The following is a 19,557-nucleotide window of genomic DNA, read 5'->3' on the forward strand; positions in this document are numbered from 1 at the left end:
GGTCGCTTTTATAAATGGTGTAAAACCCGGCGGACTTGTCAGTACTCTGGGTGTTTCCAAAGAGCGCTGCTCCACCGCCGATTCCTGTGCTCCCATTTGCTAACGCTACCTGTAACTGTGCAACACCTAGCCGACGCTGCCAGAATGAGCAGGTAACACCTCTCAACCATTATACAGTATATCCTGCCATTCGTCTTCTTCTTAATATTATTATTTCTTGTTGCCTGTAACTAAAGGAAAATATTATGACAAAAGTAGTTGAAATGTTATGATAGAACTGTGGCATACACAGAAGGCACTGTAGTATTTTAGAAGCAATCTGCGTTATCTATAAATGTCATTAAATGTATTCACTGACATTATTACTTACAATAACATCACAGTGTTGCCGCTCTCTTTTTAAAATATACTGTACGGCTGTTCAGTACGTTGACATACTGTCAGGGTAAACTACCCGTTACTATTCCATTGCCTTTTTTAAGTTTAGGCAGGTGTGCAGATTAATTGCGCCTGTACGCGCGTCCTCTTCTCTTCAATTTTTTGTCTATGAAATTATTGATTTGACCACCGAAGTCGGAAATTGCTTTTCTTGTACCCCACTGTCGGAATTTAAGAAGCAAATGCTCTCAGGCGCTTGGGAATCTCTCTCAAAGCACCAGGGTCGCCTGTCCTGCGTCAGAGCCGATTCGCGGACTGGGGTCATTAAGGTGTTTGTGACTAAAACACCGCCCGTGCTTTAAAGGTGAGCAAGGGCTGTTAATCCTTACAGTACCTCGCTACAGTAATAATTATGTCTTTGTTTAGAGGTTCAAATAGAAAAATGTTATGTAGTTTACATGAAATGAAGGGGAATAATCCTTACTCAAATTTATGAAGAAATATACAATCTCAGGGATGAGGTAATTGATATCGATATTGGTATTTTTGAGAGGAGATGACTTTAAAACCAGCGTCCCTGAGACGATGCCACTTGAAGTCACCATCTTGGCTCAAACCAAGGACAAAGTGTGGCCTTGAGCCAAGATGGCTGTTGCGTGTGGAGCACTTTTGAAGCAGGTTTGAATTAAACACACCATGGCTTCAAGTGTGAGGTGCACAGGGAAAAGTGCGTGGAGCCTCACATTAGAGGTAAGAGCTGCTGGGACAGCCTGTCCTGGAATTAGGCATGCTCCTGTGTCAACTGGGAGGCTTATGAAAGAGCAGCCAGGAGTGTGTGAGACAGTCTGTCTGAATCTTGAGGTCAGTTGGCAAAGGAGCTGCTGTTGTGTTGAGGCACCAGAGTTTGGTCTGGAGGAGTTATCCTGACCAGCTGGGACTGTGAGTGGGAGACTCTCCCAGAGTGAGGCGGACAGGGCTGTGAGACTCTGAAAGCTGCGCGTTGGCTCGAGAGGAAAGGGATGCTGTAGCTGGAGGCCCCACAAACACTGGACTGAAGAGCTGCACGGTGGCTTCACCTGGCTGACCCAATCGCCAGGCAAGGTGAGGCGCTGAGGGGGTAACAGGCCTGGGGGACTCGACGAGAATTGTGAAGAACAAGTAAGAGCTGTAAATACAGAGGTCCAGAGAGGGACATGGAGCATCCTGAGGGGGGCAACAGGAGAACAAGACACAGCGGAAAGTTAGGCCCGGTTTTCCAGGACCGGGATCAATGCAAGACCTGTTACCCTGGAGGGGGTCAGTAAAGAGTTGTAACCTAACACCAGTTGAGTGTTGGGCCACTATCAATGCTCAGGAGGTCATGGGTGTAAGATACAGTGGGTCATGTGACTTGCTGGCCGCAAGCATTTTCATACCCACATCATCCCTCAATGGCAAATTACAAAGCCTGTGTTGATGGGGGCTTTGCCTGCCAGCTGCCTTTTACTTTTACCCAGGGGAACCCTGCCGATAAGTCCATGGGTGGACCCCTGGTGTGGCAGGTGGGTTGATGTTCTGCTTTATTCCAAGTGTTGGACTGGAAGACATGTGTCCTGTTTTCATGTTTTAGGAATCATGTTTGGGTTTTGTCTGTTCATCAGCAGTGGTGGAACATAATATACTTGCAGGCATCCCAGACTGGTACATACTTCCCCCAGCATGTCTGAAATCCATGTGAGAGCTGAACACAGCTAAAACTTGTAGAATAAAGGCAAACAGGTGCTTTCTAATGCATCTGAATCTATCTCTCTGGGATTTGTTTCTTTTTGTAGTGTCTTACCAGAAATCATAAACAGAACCTTCTAATGAGAAAGAAAGGAGCAGCATATAATTTTAAAACCAGCAAGCTGACATGGGCAAAGGTCCAGGCCTCTGGAAAAACTTCTTATGTTTCTGTTAACTCAGTTCATCTCCAAGCTGACATTTAAATGAAAAAATATCAAATCATATCAAACATCTGCTGATAACCTCCCTCCCAGTCCTAATCTTTGGTCCAATGCTCACTGTTTGTAAGTCTACTTTGACTTCCTTCACATGTAGAAGATGTGCACAGTAAACAAGTTCTTGTTAGTATATTATACAGAGTGTTAAGAAATGTAGATGTTAGATACATGCGCAGGTGCGGGTTGGATCTAACCTGATTTAGTGGGTGTGGACAACAGAGTGTGAAGTGCTGTAACGTTTGATTGAGCAAGTGTTAAGTCTTCTTTATGAACATATCAACCCTCTTAAAGTGGCAGCTGTATTATATATCCAATATCATTTAAAAACCTCATACTTGTTCCTCATACTGCACTGATGGACAGTCCTGATTCCTGAAACACCAGTGTGTCTGCAAATTTTCATTCCAAGTTCTTAATGAGAAAAATCAACTGCTTCTTCTTCTTCTTATTATTATTATTGGATTGTTCACTATAAGAGCTCTTCGGCTGCTGGCGCTGGGAAGATGACTAGCAAACCCGCAGACACATCAGTTCTCCAGAACCAGGACTGTCCGTCCCTCAGCTGTCTCAGTGTGTTTCTATGTGCATATTGTGAGGATTGTCCCCAGCCCTAGAAACAGGTTAACTTCGTCACTGCAGTTGTTACCTAGCAATATCTCGTCAGCCACACAATTAGAATTAATTTCCTCCCACTGGAACGGTGGTTGTTTTCAGAACAGGTCACGGAATGTCCCCTGTATGTGGTGCCAATCAAACTGTGAGTGGCTGTAATCCACACAAAGTATTGCTTGGATAAAGGATTTTGGACTCCCTGCCAGAACAATGTCACAAGTGTGCTACTCCAATTTGCCTTGCTGACTGGCACAGTATTGGGAAGCCTGTTCCCCAGCTGTTGCAGTTCTCTGGGATTGTATAAATAGATGCCAAGTTTCTTTAGCTAGAAACATTCAAGAACTAGTCCAGTTTGTAGCCTTCAGAGAAATCTTATGAGCATGTTTACACCCTTTGGATTTGGATATTCGACGACTTCTTTCTGCTTTTCAATATAGAATTAAAATTTAAATATTTACCTTGTAAATATCAAATTTATATCCGTAACGTGACCTACAGGTGTAGATTGTAGCACCTTTTCAATCTCTTTAAATAAAGATTTACCAGATTTAATTGAAAGGATTTAATCTCTTGTAAATGACCAGTTGTAAATTGGTAATTATGGAGATTAAGGGAATTAAGGTAATTGCCCAGGCTATTCTGTTGGTTTCGATGTCTCCTGTTTCATTTCACACAACAGGAGGGATGACTCAGATTGTTTTATATAAGGACATGCACCTGGCAGGAACTGGCTTTCTGGGTGTTATTACTTTTTAACTTGCCTCTATATATCCTGACAAAATCTAAGGTCAGAGTGGTGTTGTGTTGTAATTTAAAATGGTCATATTGCTCAATGTCATTTTCCTAATTTTGATCAAGGACAAAAGAAAAGTTTTCAGAATACATGCTTTCCAAAAGGCTTGATATGTTGAACTCCTGCATGTCTGAAAATTATTTAAGTGCTATTTTTTTGTGCTTGACAATGAAACAGCTGACAACATTACAAAGGCAGTGGGGTCTTTATTCTGGTTTGAAGAGATCTAGTCAAGAAACTTCCAGGCCTGATGCAGTGGAACACAAAAGAGACACAAATCTTTTGAATTCATATGCTGCTCTGTCATGAAATCGAAACATGAGAGTTCTGAGCCTTGAAATGACAATTTAAATACTTAAAAATATTTGAATGTGACTTTGACAGTCTTTGTGCAGAGGCAGGGGTCTTCAGGGTGCAGACTTCAGCACCTCTTTTTTGTGTGTTCTTTGTTTCATCCTCAGATGCATTTCTACTCTAAAGGAAAAAATATAAATGTCCTTTTACACAAATATGACTGCACCTGCCTAAATTCCAGCAAACTCTTTAGATACACTGCAGTTTGTTAGGTACAAAACAGCATTGGGCTGACTGTTTTTTTTTAAAGTACAATAGTCTGCCTTGCTGACTAATTGTAGTGTCCCAATTCTCCATCTCTCTCTGAGTCGGTATTGAAGAGGATAGCTTTCAGATCAGTTCAAAATTAAAATGGCTGACAGAGCACTCTGATACTTCTGAACAGAAATAGATGGATTGTCACCCTAGTGCATTTTAGTGTGCACCTCAAAGAGAAGAAGGGAGTTTTGTATTTATTGCCTGATCCTTCTGGCATTTTCCCAGCTAGTCTGTTGTGAAAATCTGGCTCAGCTGCTGCCATTGTGTGGAGATCTAGTCTGTTGTCAGACTCAGATCAGAGCCTGGAGAGCTGGGAATGATTCAGTTTCTCTTGACTGAGGCTGTGGTGGAAATATCAGTGCTCCTTCAAGTCCTCAGCAGTTTGTCACACGACATTTGGTACAAGCCTTTTCTAAAGCAAACCGGGACGGGGTGTGTGAAGATGGGAGGGAGGATATTTTGTTTAATATGAAGCGTGCTGCAAAAATCAGACTTTAGTAATAGTTTCCAGAGTGGGGCTTTAGTGGGCAGCAGAGGGCTGTGGTGGGTGGTGCTGTTGCCTGGCAGCTACAAGACCCTGTGTTCAGATTCAGGCTTGGGTGCTCTTCAGTGTGGAGGCCTCATGTCCCCACGTTGCTCCTATGGGTTTTCATCCGGCAGCTCTGGCTTTTCGCCACCTCCCACATGGCAGGTGGGTTGTGCCAGCTTCTTTAAAGAGAGGCTCCAGGCCGATCTGGTCCCCAGACGCCAGACTCATTACTCTGCTCCATCAGGAGAGCTGGGGCTCCTCTGCCCTACACCCAGAAATGGGTCTGTGTCTAACACAACAGAGAGAGTTCAGTGTACAGCTTGCCAGGGTACGCTGTGGCTCCCCCGTGACCTGTGCTGGATAAATGAAGAAAATGGATGGAAAGAGTTAAGTGTGTAAATCTTTAAAGACTATGAACCACACAGGGTAACTGATACCTGCAGAAATGCATAAGGACCATACACTGTTTTTGTCATAATATTCAGGTGAGTGAAACATACTGAAACTAGCCATCCCTGTTTCCGCTGTAGTGCATAGTGCAACACATTTAATCCATTAAGTAATGTTCCAGTTCTGCTCTTTTAGTCTGCTGAATATAAGTGAATACCACAGAAAAGAAAATGCAATTTAATGTATTAAAAGGCATAACTATTTACATCAAATTACAGATTAGTTTTAATTTGATTGAATTTCTAGGATCAGTCCTGGGAGTGTCTTTATTTTCCTAGAATAGACACTATAATTTACTACATATTTTAAATCCTGATTGTTTTACAGTGCAATTAATACTGAAAAAAGGTTAACAGGTTCTAAAGTATTTCCAAGTGCAAAGTGAAAATTAAGGTACTAGTAAGGCATTTAGTTTATGACATACATATTGTCAATGATTCACAGAGAAATAAAATTAATAGAAAATTAATTTTAATCTCATAACAATTCAACATTTTTTCATAGAAATTTAAATAGTTTAAAAATGATAAAATGTGCTAATATCTGTCTTTGTTACTGCTACTGGACATTGTCCCTAACAACAAATGTCAGGAAAAATGCTCAGTGTCACTTCTCTTATAATGAGTCTGTGGGTATTCTGGTAGTGGCAAACCTGCTAAATTGCTCTCACTGATTCAAACAGTGAAGGGCAAAGCAGTAGAACATTACTCAAAAAAACAAAACAATCAAACAAACAAACAAACAAACAAAAAACAAGAAGTAAATAACTGGAGAACTGCAGTTATTTACTTCTATATTCTAAGTTATCTCAATGGTTAACACATTTCATCACAGTGAAGTGAAACCCTACGAGAGCATTTCTCTCACAGCCTGTATCTCATTCTCATTCTAAATCAGATTTTCTTTGATCACGTATGAACCTTGATAGGTTTTAAAAATAATTGGATCTCAGAGATTTTAATGTACAGCTTGAAAATAATACTTCCTGACCAACATGCCTGTTGGACTGCAAGTGTCCTTGTTAAACTATGAACACAGTGTTCGACATGGACACCCAGGAAATGTTTATTTTGGTCTGTGCTCTGATAAAAGCCGGTAGATAGTTTAGATAATCTGGCCCAGATATTGTCAAACCATCACAGCGCTTAGCATACTGTTGAGGGTTCAAAGGAGTGACATGGGACCAAAGTCACACAGTGTCCCTGATGACATCTGCATCAGTCACGTTTTGTGTGCAGTATTGATCTGTACCATGACCCTTCCTCTCATTTTCCTTTGGAACTGGAGAGGATAAAAACTCTCATTACTCCTTATCCCTTCCAGAACACTTTTTGTGTTCATATTCAAAGCAACGGTATGCTTCTCTGTTATTAATGTTATCATGTGACTGTTTATGTGCATGGAGTGCAAATTAAAGTGAGATAAGCCTGTGCCCAGCTATTATATATTTTAACACTTCTTTTCTTTAAGACTTCTCTCTCCATACCTAAATGTTTTTCAAATTCTAGGTTTTTGCTTTACCAAACAAGGAATTGGATGGCTTGAAAAAATCTTTTTAAACAGTCATTTAGTCACGTCTTTCCAACTACTTTAAAATGAGGGTTTTGAGCAAATGTAATGGAGTTCATGATGGATGTTTGAGAGGTGGAAAAGTCTGAATTTCAATCAATTATCAGCTTGCTTAGTGATCTCTAGACCACTTCTAACTTCCTAGTGCATTTAGTCAGGCAGTTATCCCTCAAACCACACAGGGCAAGAGCAAAATGTCAAATGAAAAACCTTTAAAACATTTGTATTTTTTGAGTTTGCAGCTTCTGCAAAGTGATTTATCATATCTATTTCCAGCATATAAACATTTTTATATGAGTATATTTTCCTCATTATCTGTAAAATGTAATGCTTGACTTGATTCATCATTCATACACGCACCCCTTTTAAAAACAATCTAGAAGTCATTCTATGCCATAACATTTGCCTAACCCTAACCCTAACCGTATTTATCATCTTGCACTAAAGTCTCCAAAAACAGAGTTTCACCATCAGGCAAAGTTCAGAATCTGAATGCCAACTGCTTTTGACAGATCAAACAATAACACTATGAAACCAGCATCGTGGTCAATACGAGTGGAGTAACCTTGCTGACAGGCAGCTGTGACGTCACGGGGAAGTGCTGTGTTGGCTAACACCCCCTGCTGCAGGAGGACAGCATGAACACTTTGAAGCTGTACAGGGCTGTTGTACTTTCAGATGTTGACTTTTTTCATTAAGCTTGCTTGTGCACCAAAACTAAACTTTTCAGTAGGTTGAAATGGACATTACGCACAAATTTATCAGTTTCTTTGCAATTCAGGGACCACTGTACATCCATGAGGTTTGAAGACTATCTTTAAAATCTCCTTAGTCTACAGCTTTCGTCCATCTATTTTCTAACCGCTTTATCCAATCCAGGGTCATGGGGGAGCCTGACCTTATCCTGGCAAACAACTGGCACAAGGCAGGGTACACCCTGGACAGGACACCAGTCCACGGCAGAGCACACACAGACACACACGTTCACACCGGGGCCAGTTAACCTACTAGTATGTTTTAGGAATGTGGGAGGAAATTGTGTTTTTATTCTGAAATGATGGGAATTCTGTTATTGCACACAAACAGGGGTCACTCAACTAATTGTGGCACTCATTCATTATGTGCACCAAAGGGTTTTGTGTACATACAGTATACAATCATGACTTTCCCATTTCTCCTTCATATTAATCTATGTAATTCTTTTGTTGCTTTGATTTGAATGTGTGGAGTAAGTTGTGTGTATAATAAATATTATTTGCTGCTTCGAATTGTCATAACTGTAAGCTTTAAAGCAGCTGGGTCTGAGTACATTTGCAAAGCACTATATGGTATTGTGCATGATACAGTCAAGCACAAAACAGAGGACACACAAACACAGCACTGCATTTTGTAGCATGGGCATTGTGCCTACACAGGCATTACACAGCCACTCATGCAGGAGGCTGATATCAAAGAAATCTGATTGCTGCACATCTACACACTGCTTGGTGACTGTTCTTTGCACTATGACAGGGATCTGCACTTTGATCTGCACAAATGGATAGTAGAGCACTTGACAGGAAGAAGCAGCTTCTCAACTCATTTGTGTACCTGAGGGGTGGTGTGGCACTTTTAAGGATCTGCTAGTAAGATTACACTTCTGCTCTGCTCTTCCAGGTGTCTTGTTCTCCAGTCAGAGGTTCAGAGCTTCATCGAGAGATGTATGATCGCAGTGGGAACGAAGGTCTCTCATGCCAGGGCTCTGGCTGATGTCTTGGTGGAAGGCGACCGCAGGGGTCATTACAGTCATGGACTGAACAGAATGGGTCAGTGGGGGTCTTGGCACGTGAAGTGTGTCTCAATAGGAGTGGTTTTGAAGTTATTCGGCTTATCAGACATATCTGTGTGTAACTTCTCCAGCAGAGGGGTTTGTAACCAACCTGTTTCAAGCCTCTCTGTTGTAAGATGACACTGTTGTAGTGATGTTACTCCCCACAGTTCTCAAGAGATGGGCTTCTTTTCTGCTTCCAGCTGAGCTCTTGATCATTTAGTTCAGGGGTGCCCATCTCCAATTCTGTAAGGCTGAGAACTTGTAGATGAATTGATCGCATTTTAGTTCAATGAAGGTTTCAATTAAGCAGATTAATTTAAAGACGGATATTCACATGGACCCCAGCTGGGAAGCCCTGCTCAACCACAACTGAACACCAGGAAACAGTGGCCCAATTTTTAGCATACTAGGCTAAGCATATACTGTACCATCACTGTTTGGTTTCGAGTCCTGTGACAGAGGTACTAATCCAGGGTCCACCCACAAACACCTGTAGGAAATTGTAAGATATTTTAGATTCATCTCTATATTTCATAAAACACAAACTTCTTGTACTGCCATGAACAGTAATTAAGCAACTATTCCAATTATCAGGGGTGCATTGCTTTATTGTCAAGTTAAAATCCTTGCATTCAAAGCCAGCTTCAAAATCCTATCCTGTCTTACAGTGTTCTTGTAAAAAAGAGGCCCTTTTTTGTTCATTCATTAATGTGATTCTTGACTTTAAGAAAGGTAACTTGCTATTGTTAGAATGAGATGTATAACATGAACAAGACAATGCTATTAAGATACAGAATTGTACAAATGTATAATCTGAAATAACCTCATTAATTTAAGTGGGTCATAAACAGGTGTTCATGGAGCACATTATACAACATAAATGATGTGCCATCCACCAAAATATGGATTTTAATTAAATATAACGTGTTCACATTTGTGATTCCACAGATATGTACGTCAAGGAGATCCAGACAGGAATCTGTTCCAAAGATGGAGAGCCGATTATCGAGAAGGAGACAGTGGCCACAGCACTGGTTGATGGCTGTAACCTCCTGGGGCCGGTGGTGGGCAACTTCTGCATGGACCTGGCCATTAAAAAGGCTAAGGAAGTTGGCATAGGCTGGATCGTGGCCCGGGGCAAGTGTTAATTTAGCTCTGCCTTTGATTTCAATGGTCCATCCAGCAGGTTCCTGACCAGGGTCGAGGGGCAGCTGGAGTCTGTCCCAGCCAGCAATAGGTGCAAGGCAGGGTACACCCTGGGTGGGATGCCAGTCCATCACAATGGCACACACAGACACAGACGCAACACACACTTATAGTCACCAGGGCCAATATTTCCCAATAAAGCCCCACGACCCTGTATCAGATAAAGTGGATCGAAAATGGATGGATAGAGGAAAGCGTGCCCACCCACCGATCTACCACCCCTAATTTCGGCAGCGTGCTTTTTGTTAGAGGTCTTGAACCCAGGGCCGAGTCAGCCCAGCCCGACTTAGCTTAGCTTTTGAGATCTGGTGAGATCAGGCCCTGTGGTGGTCACACCGACAGTGGTGAAGTTACTAAGAAATGCAGATTGAATTTTTGGTATGAAAACATTTTTTGAAGTCGCCTGAGAAAACTGCCTGATGGTGAGAAACAAGGAGCGATATATTTTTTCTGCTTCTAAATTCATGAGGATTAACAACACCCAAGAACTAAGTGCAATAAAAATGTTGTTTTTATATAAGTGTTTATAGTAACTTTGGCTCAACCTCTTGACTGAGGGCTAGCCTGCAGGCCATAGGACAAGGTATTTATAGATATAGTAACTGATGTCATGAGTGATTATACGTTAGAGCATCTGAGATGAGATTGAAGTTGGCTGCTGTAATCCCTTCTGAACTCGTTAGAAACTTCATTGCCTAGAAAACTAAATTGCCTAGTTTTCTTCTACTGGGAAGAGAGAAGAGATATTGTCTTCCATCAGTAGAGGAGCGCTAAGAAGGGATTTCCCTTCCTCGGGTTTTCCTAAAATTCCCAATTCATAAAATCATGTGAAAACTCATGGAACATTCTTCCATGCCCCCATATCTGTCACGATATGCTCGATCAAATATTCTTTGTTCAAAATCCCTTGTTTTTATTCTCAGCTAAATAAATGTATGGCTTGTAGATTCATTCTTGTTTTATTTTTGCCTCTCAGGTTCAAACCATTATGGAATTGCAGGATACTACTCCATGCAAGCACTGAAAGAGGACATGATCGTGAGTCTCTTTCACTGTTCGATAATAGCGTCTCTTCAGAAACATTGGAAAAAGCCTTCCTGTCCAGAGAGAGTTTGAGGGACAACAGCAATTACAGTCCTGCCTCACCTATGATGGGACTTGCATAAAGACGCTGCTCCTGTATCTCATATAAGGCCTGGTTGAAAGCAATTCCAATTCTGAAGTACTGTACAAACCTACTGCGCAGTCCACAGAACCCACCCTCCTCTCAAATCAAGGGAAATGGGAACATCACATCAGGAGACTTACTCCTGCTCTTATTCCAAACAGTAAATGGAAACAGATCCTCTTCTTCAGATCTGTCAATTAACAATAAATACATTACTAACAGCAATAGTTACAAATATCTTAAGTCATTATTAGAAGGACCGTTTAAAAACACAGCATTTACTAAACATTTCCAACCATTTTTCTATACTGTGAAATCACAATTTCTGTGCAAGAAGCAAACTTTGTAACACAGTTCTCGGTTTATATAGGCGGTATAGAACAAGCACGTTTAACATAAAAACATTAACACCACAAAACCCAGTTCTGTAAATTCTAAAAAATGTCTAAATCGTTCTCAAGGTCTCTGAAGGGATGTGGCTCCCCCTGGTGGTCAGTCTTCAGAGCACAGTTCCCAGTTTATGTAGCTCAAACCTCTTTAAGGCTTAAACGTCTGCTAGGCTCCAAATTGAAAATAAAATGTATATTTCACCTAGTCTTCGCTAGTGTGTTTATGCAATTGTTTAATGTTTCTAAACACCCTTTTCGCTTACTGAGTTCACCGAACTTTTCTTTCTTATTTATGTGTTTAATTAATTAATATTTTATTTTCGAACTGAGCTGCCCTAACGTTATTATTCGGATGTTCTTCGCAGGGTATGAGTTACACAAACACCTCACCACTCGTCGTCCCTACCAGAGCCAAAGAGGTAAGGTGTATGCGCGGATATCTCAGGTTTACCAAGCGTCCGGATGTTTCGACACATTGACTAGATACTTTTGCTGAGCCGAGAGGAGCGTACGGAGGCGCATAGCTACCAGCAAGGAATTAAAATATCCGCCCTTATCTCGCAATTACGAGATAGTAATTCTCGCGATACCACAATTGTCGGATAATACCGATAATATCGCTACATGCGGACTTATTGCCCGTGGAACTGGTTGCACGTATAACTGTTCATAACGGAACCATCAGTGCTTTGATCTCTAAATCCCACGAAAACTGGTCCTCATGCTTATAATGATTCTCCTCATTATTTGTTAAAAATCGCAAGACTTCATTATGACTAAACCCCACTCGAAAGTAAATCCGTACAAATTCTGCAGCGCTGGACAATGACACGGTCATTAAGGCGAAAGCGCCAGTCAAGCTCACTGCGGCTTCCGGGTGCGTTCAGTGCGCAACGTAACAGGTTGTACACACATTGGAGTAACCATTGCTATCTCGTAATTGTTTCCCCCTTGGAGACAGCAATGCGCTTCCGTAGGACCAGACTGAGCTCCCGAAAGGAAGTTTGAGCTGATGGACGCGGCGCTAGACTCGAAAGTTAAGATCTTCACCCTTCGTTTTCCCCGTGTATGAACTAGCTTTCTTGGTCTGTCACGTTTCTTAGTGCACCTTGGGAACCAACCCCATCAGCGTAGCTGCACCCGCAAACGACGGGGACAACTTCGTGCTGGACATGGCGACCTCTGCGGTGGCGCTGGGCAAGGTAGAGTTAACCACGCCGGCCGGCCAATGGCTGTGACACAGGGACCAGCTGGAATTAAGTCGGTCTCCAGAGGACCACAGGAGCCACAGCACTGTGCTTAGAAGTTACTGCCTTATTTGGTTCAGAAATGTCCTGAAACCTAATCTGATTATGGGAACTCCTTAACAGCCAAGGAAAAAAAACCCAAAGATGTAGGGAAAATTGATACTGCATTGTGAAAAAGAAGCGAATTCACCACGTTTTGGCTGACATTCAGTTTGAATTTTAAAAGAAGTTCAGTTCAACCAAGGTTAATTCAACAACACTACTGTAATTGTCATTTTGCAGAACAGATGGAATGATTCATGTTAGTATTTAACATGTATTCTAATATAGTAGTTCAGGGGGGTAGCTGCGTCAGCATGCGTAGGCTGCAAAGGAACAGGTAATAGGTTTATTCCACGCTGAAAAGAGTAGAAAGAAAACACAACGTTTCGGCCATGGAGCCTTCTTCAGGTGTGATGGCTGTTTCTAATATAGTATTCTACTTAGAAACATTCTGAACCAAACAAGGAGTCTGGTAAGAAGCTCTTACCTCTCCGTTAGTGACAGACAAAGTGGTTCGTTCCATACTTAAGTACACCAGAATTTCACATTGTGGATAGTTCTGTTGGAAGTGAATGGTTTCTGGGCGCTGGAAGTGGACAGCTGGAGAGTGGAACACTAGAGAGAGCTTCCTGCGCCCTCTGGTGGACACCTGTCGTATTAACGCTTCCTGGTTTGCACTGCCCTCCTCCATATGAGTGTTTTCACACGTTTCAATAAGACACGTAAGGGACATGATCACAAAAAGCTTTTTCAGAACTTTTCCATCTCCTTTCAAGGCTGGTTTCCATTTTACTGACAAACATGACTGTCAAGAGACCTGGTTTTCTGTTTTGTGGTACAACATTGAGATAATCTGCAAAGAGAACATGTGAGAGTTCTTCTTCAGCCAGTCAGCCAGCAGTAGTTAGCTGACCAGTGGCTGTGCAACAGGAGGCTCAGATATACCATCCTGCTTCACAGTCCTTTTATAGGACGGTATCGACAGTATCAACTTCACCATCAGGAGTAAACAGTCTTTCTGTATGACTGTCTGCACCAGGGCTCTGCTTGATACGCAGGGCTAAGCTTGGTGCTGTGCCGAAGACATGCTGCACAGAGGCTGTGCCGGCCAGTCTCTGCTGCGTGCCAGGCGCTCTGTGGAGGCCGTTGCTGATGAAGCTGTGCTTTTGGCTCCCGACAGATCGAGCTGCACCACCGGCGAGGCGACATCATCCCGGAGGGCTGGGGCTGTGACTCCGGAGGGAAGCTGAGCACAGACCCGGGGAAGGTACTGAGTGGAGGGGGGCTGGTTCCCATCGGCGGCTGCGAAGCCACAGGTCAGGCTGTTTCTGCCTTTTTCATATTAGAGATTTAGAAATGCCCTAAACTGTTTTTTTAGTGTTTAACTAAGAATTCTTTACTTCTCCTTTCCTTATATGAGCAGCACAGTGGTGCAGTGGTTGGCGTTGCTGCCTTTCAGTGCTGGGACCCAGGTTTGAATTCCTGGGCTGCTGTCTGTGTGGAGTTTGCATGTTCTCCCTGTGTTTGCATATGTTTCCTCCATGAGCTCTGATTTCCTACCACAGTCCAAAGAACCTTTGCACTTCTGGGAAAGCTGGCCTTGGTGCGAGTGTGTGTTTCTGTCTGTGTCTGTGTGTGTGACCTGTGATTGACTGGTGTCCTGTCCAGGGTGTGTGAGTGTGTGTGTGTGTGTCTGTGTCTGCCCTGCGATGGACTCGCGTCCTGTCCAGGATGTACCCTGCCTTGTGCCTGTTGCTTGACAGGTTAGCCTCCATGACCCTGAGCTGGATAGTGGTTAGTAAATGGGTGGATATTGAGTGTTTTTTACATCGTATGTGTTACATTAAAAATTATTTAAGACTTTCCTAATAATCAGATAACCTTTTGATTATTCTGAATGCCTGTACTTGTATAGTGAATTATTTTTGTTTTTCTATGGAAAGTGCATAGCAGTCCTGGAGATGGATTGTCAGTCTGTCTACTGCACTGCAATGTGCTTGTTTCTGAATGCAAACCTCTGTTATAGAGCTCAGCTCAGCCTTACACTTCTAGCTTATTTTCTTACAACTGTATCAACCAAAACATGCCTGCATAGCATTTTCAAGGAGCACTTGCATAATTGTGGTTTTCAGTGTGATTAGATTTTATCTAAATTTGGAAAGGGAAGGAATGTTCCTCATAAACAAACTGCTGGTTCTCTGGATATATGCCTTAATTGAGCAAAAGTAAATACATTTATTTCTCTTCTGCTGCTGCTTTCTGATTTTATGCACATTAATTTGTCACGCTAACAACCATCTTTCAAGAAATGATGAATTGTCAGATTTTTAAGCTACAGGTAGTGACAATAACTCCAATTTATTTAGAAAGTTCAATTTCTTGTCTTGCAAGAACAGTACCTTGAATATTGAATTACAGTAATTAAATAAGAAGTAAAAGCCAAGCTAAAAAGACAAAACAATTAAGGTAGATTAAAGCCTGTTAAAAGCTTGTGCATGTAAGTCTCTGAGTTTTAAAAATATTTACAGACTAAGGAGATTTGTATGGACCCAGGTAAAGAATTACTTGGCTTTACTAACCAAAACGAAAGGCATCACTGCTGAGAGCTCACTAGTAGCCATATCGTTCCTCCTGCTCTGGCCTGCTGGCAGACGAGTGATACTGGTGAGGCTGGTGTCTTCTGGACACATTCTAATCCTTGTAATAGATCCTAAACTGGGTACTGGGACAGAGTGTTTGACAGAAGTGATAAAGGATATGAAAACAAAGAACATGAGATGCAAATACATTGATTTACATGTAAGAGGCAAGGATAACAATTACCTTTTATCCTCTTAATTGGGGAACACCAAAAAGGTACTAAAACTAAAAATATCATCTGGCCCGTCTTGTACATCCAGTTATCTGGTACAGTATCTTACATTCCTGAGCCCAGCCCTTTAACAGTGAGGCATGGTACAGTAGTTTGTGGCAGACACCCACAAAACTCTGTGTGAAGAAGCACCTCCTGTGCTCATGCATGTCTGCTTAGGTCCTCAGCTTCTTGTTTAATCTTTTTGGCATCTGAACACTTGCATCAGGCACCCTTTGTTTAAGAATCATCATATTGTGTTCCCGCCTAATGTAAAGCATTTCATTGTGTGTTCACATTTGTCTTCTTTAAACACTGTTAATACTGGGATTGTGAAGAACTGTCTGTCTCCTGCAGGAGGGTACAAGGGCTTCGGGCTGGGGCTGATGGTGGAGGTGTTCTGCGGCATGCTGGCGGGCTCCCAGTACAGCCGACACATCCGCACCTGGAAGTTCACGGAGCGCACGGCAGACTTGGTACGTACTGCGCTCAGCCTTCCTGCTGTATAAAAGCCTCTTCACCGGGAGCACTGCAGACAACTCTCTCCACGGACAAGAGGACAGCCCTGATGTCTTGATGGTTGAATAAATCTCTGGAACAGTTGCAGCATAATTGAAAAAGGAAGCTCATAAAGGAGTTCAGATAGCAGAGTAGAACCTTCTTTCATCATTTATAAGTGGGATTAAACACAAAGGTGCTTATAATTGAAATAGTTCTTTACCTTCTATTTCCTATAACTCAAAATAAGCCAGTGGGCTTCTTTTATATCTTATATAGTGTCCAGTCTTTACAGAGGTATCCATAACTCAACCTCACTTCAGCCTGTTTTACCTGAGTCACCTATTGCTACCGAAATTCACTTCACAATTAAAAAAAAAAAAGTTTATAAAATAGAGTTCTTAAAGTACAGGTCCAGGGTATATCTTGCCTTGTACCCATTGTTTGCTAAAATAGGCTCTGGCTAATACGTGAGCCTGTACTGGATTAGGCAGTTAAAAGATGGATGAATGGAGGGAACTATAGGCAGACCGACTCCTGCAAAAAGGCTGGAAGTAGTTTGGTCGCTGTATGCTGACAATACTGCCCTCTGCTGGTAGATTACTGTACTACAGCTTCAATCCTCGGGTGTTAGTGTAGTCTATGTACTGTAGGTACAGTAGATTCTCACAACCTCTGGGTTGGTGGACCCCTTTTCTTGTAAAAATTCTCAGTTTAAACTTTACAGATAAACGATATAATGTTCATAATAGATTACTGCGTACCTTAAAGTACCTTTAAAAGATTTATATAATGTAATACTTTCATTCGCTCCTGATCCTGAACAACCTGGCCAAGACGCTGAAACTGTGAGTTTCTTTCTCCTCTTTTCAGCATGGAATTAACCTTTACTGGTTCCTTTGTGGCCAATGCACACTGACACAGATGTAAACTCAGACATCTTCATGCTGTATTGACCTGTGAAGACCGGAACTGAATTAGTCTTTGACTCAGAAGGCCTCAGTGCCCACTGTTCCCCAGTCTTCAGACATTGAGGGTTGGAGATCCCTATGCACTTTGCAGGGCTGAAGTACTGAGGAACTCCAGGATCCGAATTACATCATACCAATATGAAAAAAATACTTGTTGAAACCAGATACACTGGGACATTAGCGTTTATGTACAGTTAAATTAAGGTGACTCAGCATGTTCATTGAAGTAACAAAATACTTTGAAAGCCCTGCTGCATTTTGGTCTTGGATGCCAATCTGAGCATTTTGATGAAAGTGGTATGTTTGAGGAAATTAAACCAGGAACTGGACTACAGTGTGAAATATTGCTATAGCAGCCTTTGACTGGGATGTGTGCAAGCTAGGGTCTAGCCACTACAGTACTATTACTGGGTTTTTAATGTGATGATGGTGACCGAGTTCATTCAGAACTATTTCTTTCTAGGAGGTATAGGTTTTATTATTCCTTCATTAACTCATTTTTGATCTGGCGACTAGTTTAAGATGTGTTTTCTGTTTCCTTTTTCAGGGCCAGTGTTTTGTGGCAATAAACCCTGAATGTTTTGCTCCTGGATTTAAGGACAGAATGTCTGACTTGCTTTCTCTGCACAGAAATCTGGAGCCGGTGAGTGACTGTTTTACCCAAAGTTACCAACCTTCTCGATCTTCAGAAGGCTGCTCCTCTTTTGGCAGAAATTTCCCCATGTCCCCACTTTTTTTTGCACCAGTTTTTGGAATACTGTCCCAACTCTGTCCCACATTCACAAATCTCTTTGTACTTCCTTTATGACGAAAGCTCTAGGGAAGTGGAAATTCTCAGGTCAAAGCGCCTGGAGTTTTCACTGTACGAACCCCCCACACCTAATCATCTCCGTGCTCAGAGACACCATGTTGCCCTGGTACCATATGCTGGATTTGGGTTTAATGAAGTTACGCACTTAGTATTTCCTTTTTTTATGTCAAACACACGTTACGTACAATTGTAACAGTGAGGTGAGTGCAAGCTTTTTCAATTCTGTATACGGTGAACTGTGGGTAATTTCACACAGTATGGGGTTGTACCATGCATTTTGAATGTCTCCATCTGTAAGTTATTTGTTGTTGTTTTAACATTTGATTTCACAAGAAGCAGTGGGATTTTGTTGTTTTTTTGCTTACTGTGTCAATTAAAACCAAGCATAAATGTGAAATGATTTAATTTAGTTTTCCAAGACATTTACAACATTACTTTAATAAATGGGTAGTAAATGAATATTTAAGGGACAATGGATTAAAGGTATAATGCAGAATGAGAAAAGTAATTACATACTGGATGTGCTGCACACACACACGTCTGTAATTACATGCTTAGATTTCACCTTTTCACTTCCTTATTACACCAGTCCATTTGAAATGGCCAAATCTGTGAACCTTCCATTTCGTTTCTTTCCCTGGAAAAGTGAACACAGCACACACAACACACAACACACAAGTTCAGACAAGTGTATCATTCATACAGCTGCTTACTGTTACAGGACCAATGAAGACCTACTAGTGAGCAACTCACTAAGTCCACGGTTAAATATATTATACAATGGGTCATGACATATTATTTTATGATCATATACAAAGCTTGAAGGTCACTCAAGAGATTAATTTCTAGTTTAGGATTTTATGAAGCCACAAGAAGTTCCATGTTTGCTGAATTAAATCTGGCACATTCATTTCATTTGTGTGTGTTCATGAAATCTTCTAGGCTGAACTGGGGGTTCCTGTAATGGCCCCTGGAGACCCAGAAAGGAAGAACATCAGGAAATGTGAAGACCTAGGAGGCATCCCTTACCACATCAATGTCATCGACCACATGGTAGGTCCAGTAACGGTCATGTGTGTGGAATGGCAGGAGGTCAGGAGGTCAGACGATGTTGGGTAGAAACCTATGCCCTCAGGCTGCGGAGGAGACGACCTGGTGCTAGGCGGGTCTCAAAACATCCGAACCCTCAATGCTGAGCGAAGAGGAAAGGGTGACCTGGAAATATATAGTCCCACACAAAGACACACCGGAAGGACAAGTAAAGCACAGGGAACCTAGGGACAGGACAGAGTAGGAACGCCCTATAGATGTAGAGGGCGTGACAGTACCCCCCCCTTCACGGACGGCTCCTGATGCCCAAAAAACAAATGAGCTACAGAGCACCGTGGGGAGGAAAAACCTCATTTAACTGAAAGGAAACCTCCGGGAGTCCACGGCTGAGCGAGGAGGAAAGGGTGACTTGGAAATGTATAGCGTCAAACAAAGACAAACCGGAAGGACAAGGGAAGCACAGGGAAACTAGGGACAGGACAGAGTAGGAGCTGTAGAGGGCATGACACAAGTGGCATGCAGGGGTCATGTCTCTGCAAGCGGATCCTTACGGGTGAACTGAGAATCCAGAACCCCAGAATGAGGTTGT

General features: G+C 42.1%; 1 protein-coding gene across 1 annotated transcript in view; it reads left to right on the top strand.

Moving 5' to 3' along the window:
* The window catches only part of LOC102683357 (uncharacterized oxidoreductase YjmC-like), a 20,913-nt gene continuing 1,356 nt past the window's right edge, over positions 1–19,557 (top strand). The window contains exons 1-10 of the mRNA XM_015338325.2: positions 1–152; positions 8,582–8,730; positions 9,684–9,872; positions 10,918–10,979; positions 11,864–11,917; positions 12,602–12,700; positions 13,968–14,103; positions 15,996–16,114; positions 17,655–17,750; positions 18,861–18,971. Coding sequence (XP_015193811.1) covers positions 145–152; positions 8,582–8,730; positions 9,684–9,872; positions 10,918–10,979; positions 11,864–11,917; positions 12,602–12,700; positions 13,968–14,103; positions 15,996–16,114; positions 17,655–17,750; positions 18,861–18,971 — 1,023 coding nt within the window. The 5' untranslated portion in view covers positions 1–144. The remainder of the gene's footprint in view (positions 153–8,581; positions 8,731–9,683; positions 9,873–10,917; positions 10,980–11,863; positions 11,918–12,601; positions 12,701–13,967; positions 14,104–15,995; positions 16,115–17,654; positions 17,751–18,860; positions 18,972–19,557) is intronic.

The sequence above is a fragment of the Lepisosteus oculatus genome, chromosome 21, assembly GCF_040954835.1.
Source record: "Lepisosteus oculatus isolate fLepOcu1 chromosome 21, fLepOcu1.hap2, whole genome shotgun sequence".
Taxonomy (NCBI): Eukaryota; Metazoa; Chordata; class Actinopteri; order Semionotiformes; family Lepisosteidae; genus Lepisosteus; species Lepisosteus oculatus.